We start from the raw sequence: 3,448 nt of genomic DNA on the forward strand, positions 1-3,448 counted from the left end.
CGCTGAAACAGGTGAAAGAGCGTCTGGAGATGATAACGGAGGAGGTGGAGGGAATAGTACGGCCTCGAGGGGCAGACGAGGAAGAAGAAGAAGAGGTCCTGTCGGAGGAGGATGATGGGGAGGATTTCTTGCTGGATACTAAGAGTACTCCTGCTAGGCTGTCGTCTACGGGAGAGAAAGAGGGGGAGGAGGTAAATGAGAAGGAGACGATTGACGGAGAGGAAGAAGAAGGGCAAGAATCGTTACGAAGAGCAGAAACAGAAACACAGACGGAGAAGGAGGCAGAGGCAGAGGCAGAAGCAGGAGCTCCATCTACGACATCAACATCGACACTACGACATCGACATCGACATCCACAGACAAGCGCCATCACCGCGACATCTACTCCTACTACATTTACATCTACAACAACCGCCCTTCCAACCATACCCAGTACCACCGCCGCCGCCGCCGCCGCCACAACACAAACCAAAACCCAACTCACAGAATCGACCCTCACCGCGCACCGCCTCGAACAAGAATCCCTAACCGAATCCCTCGTCGCGCTCGCCAGCCAACTCAAGGCCTCCTCGCAGGCCTTCCAGTCCTCGCTCGAAGCCGAGAAATCCATCCTGGCGCGCGCCGTCGACGGGCTGGACCGCAACGTTGCCGGCCTAGAGGCGGCGGGAAAACGGATGGGCGTGCTGCGACGCATGACCGAGGGCAAGGGGTGGTGGGGGCGGATGCTGATGTACGTGTGGATTTTTGTGTTGTGGCTGGTGGCGTTGGGGATTGTGTTTTTGGGGCCGAAGGTTAGGTTCTAGGTACGGAGTAATTATTACCTAGTACCTACATACATAGACATACGGAGTAAGATGTTGCTCTGTATTTTTTTTTTCGACAGGAGCAAGCAATTCTGTACTGTACTGTACTGTACCTACTACTCTACCTTAATACTATACCTCTGTATATAGTACTACTCCTGTACACAAAACAATCCACTATTTTAATATTCTCTACCTAGGATGACGCATACATACATGACTATGACTCGATAGGGCACAGGTTGTACACTGGTACTCCATATGTGTGTGTGCATTCTACAACACCACAGGGACAAAAACATCATCATACACTCCATTTTTCTCTGAATTCAGAACACTGCATCACACACACATTAGGAGAAAGGACTTGCTTTTTTTTGTTGGTTGGTTTTTTTGTTAAAAAAAAATATTCCTGTCATTTCTCTTCCAGTGTCCATTGCCCATTTGTCATCCCATTGCTTCTACCCGAGACTATCCAGGAGAAAAAAAGAAAAAAAAGTAAAAAAAAGAAAAACACAGGAAAGAAAACAAGAGAAAACAAGATATGAAACAATATGAAACAGACATACGATTACACATGACAGGCGGTGACGAGTTCGATGGTGGGGATATTGTCTCCAGGGGATATTGTCTCCAGCGCTCAAATCCAACAAACAGGGCGCAGAAGCCGAAACCATGACACTGACAAAGGAAATACAATCGCTCCAGCAAGATGAAACTAATAAACAGACAAATCAAAAAACAATACAAGAAGTGTACCCACACATCCCGAAAAAAGAATATTGGCGGCAGGGTTCAACGTCGCAGGTAATCGATCGGTCCGTGGCGGGGAGAAACATCACTGTACAATCCGAAACCCATCCACCCATCAGTGGAAACATGCGCGGCGGACAGTGTGGGGTGGTGCTACAAAGGAAGCCGAAGGGTGTTGATTCGAGGGAATAGAAAATGCCTGGAAGGTCTCAACGCCAGTATTTTGATGACGCAAACAAGAAAAATGGACAGCGTATGGTGGTATTGAGAAAGGGGGAAACGGGGGGGGGAAAGACCAAAGGAAGCCGCAACCAAGAATTAAAAGAAGAAAAAAAAATCTCGTGGAAACAGTGACCTAAGGCGTTTTTGGACGTGGAATTCCGTCAACCCCAAATCCACGCATTTCATTATATCAGACCACACATTCTGAGGTTCTCTTGGATGATGATATCTATAAATTCTAATCAGCAAACATGCCCCAGATAATGTCGCAAGACAGGACTTACCGTTGACAGCAGCCATAACGAATCGAATCTGGGTAGTGTCAGTGGCACAAGTGAAGTGAGTGTAGATCTGCTTCTGCTCGGCCTGGTTCAGCGAGACGAAGCGGTTGAGGATGTAGTCACAAGCGGCAGCATAGTCGGCACCGCCCTCGTAATCCGGGAAGTAGTTCTTCATCGGGCTGACCGGGAGCTTCTCCTTGAAGCGGTCGATCTTGTTCAGGAAGAGGATAATGGAGGTCTTGATGAACCAGCGCGAATTGCAAATGGAGTCGAACAGGGTCAGGGCTTCCTGCATCCGGTTCACCGTCTCATCTTCGAACAGGAGCTGGTCGTATTCCGAGATGGCGACGAGGAACAGAATGGTGGTGACGTTCTCGAAGCAGTGGATCCACCTCTTCCGCTCAGAACGCTGACCACCGACGTCGAACATGCGGTAGGTCAGGTCACCAATGATGAAGGTGGTCTCAGTGATACCAGTGGTCTTGACACGGGAACGGAGGACATCCTGGTCGGTGGGCAGGTAGTCGGGCTGGCAAATTCGGTCAATGGAATCAAAGTAGCTGGAAGGGTCAGCAGAAAGTACTATCAAGGGTTTGACGGTTTGACGGATCGGGGTGAGACGCGAGAAACTCACTATTTGGCCGAGTCGTTCAGCTGGTATTCACGGGATCGACTGAAACACTCTTGGACACCGGCGTCCTTCCACAGGGCCTTAATGGCAGCACCAACCTCCGGAGGGAGGGTGTCACCTTCGATCTGGGCGGGCTGCATGAAGATGGTCTGGACGTGGTACTCGCAACTGGGGTCGGCGAGCGGCAGCTCCAACGATTCCATGGCCTCGAGGATGACTCGCATGGACTGGACGGTGTTGCTGAAGATAATTTCCTTGAATGACTCTCGTTCCTCGCGCGAGTAGCCGCCCTCATGGATCAGCTTCATCTGCTTCAGGATGGTGGACTTGCCCGACTCTCCGGCACCTGGGACGCGCATCGTCAGCGACCGGATACGAATCTGGGATCCGGATCCGTGACAAGGTCCTTACCGAGAAGCAGCATCTTAATCTCATTTCGCTGCCTCAACTTGTCCTGCTTCAGCTGGTTCTCAATCTCCTCATTGCGCGCCTTCCCCTCCTTATCCTCGGTACTCATTCCACAACCCATCTTGGCGGCTGTTTATGGGACTTCTCTCCAATCAAGAATCAACAGGTCCGGTCGAAAGGTGGAAAACAGGGCTCGTAACGCCGGCGAAGCGGTCGCAGACTGACACTGCAGAGGAAGAAAGCCAATGGTCAGCACGACAAGGCACGCAAGTCAATACCGCAGTCAATTCCAGATGGCACGTATTTGATTGCAGTTGACAGAGCAGAACGGGAATTAGACAAGAGGGACA

The 3,448-nt window shown here is 50.6% G+C and overlaps 2 protein-coding genes across 2 annotated transcripts; one reads left to right on the forward strand and one right to left on the reverse strand.

Moving 5' to 3' along the window:
- Window positions 1-11: 11 nt before the first annotated feature.
- On the forward strand, window positions 12-1,519 carry T310_7527 (uncharacterized protein; the record flags this gene model as incomplete). The annotated part of the gene is made up of 4 exons (XM_013469669.1): window positions 12-730; window positions 841-849; window positions 1,045-1,066; window positions 1,388-1,519. Coding segments are annotated over 4 exons (882 nt in total), but the record flags the coding sequence as incomplete, so codon positions are not given.
- A 444-nt stretch (window positions 1,520-1,963) lies between these two features.
- On the reverse strand, window positions 1,964-3,125 carry T310_7528 (dGTPase; the record flags this gene model as incomplete). The annotated part of the gene is made up of 4 exons (XM_013469670.1): window positions 1,964-2,007; window positions 2,063-2,619; window positions 2,694-3,070; window positions 3,102-3,125. The coding sequence occupies 4 exons, from the start codon at window positions 3,123-3,125 to the stop codon at window positions 1,964-1,966; spliced, it is 1,002 nt and encodes a 333-aa protein (XP_013325124.1).
- Between the last annotated feature and the right edge of the window lie 323 nt (window positions 3,126-3,448).

This window comes from Rasamsonia emersonii (assembly GCF_000968595.1).
Source record: "Rasamsonia emersonii CBS 393.64 chromosome Unknown ctg1118621760556, whole genome shotgun sequence".
NCBI lineage: Eukaryota > Fungi > Ascomycota > Eurotiomycetes > Eurotiales > Trichocomaceae > Rasamsonia > Rasamsonia emersonii.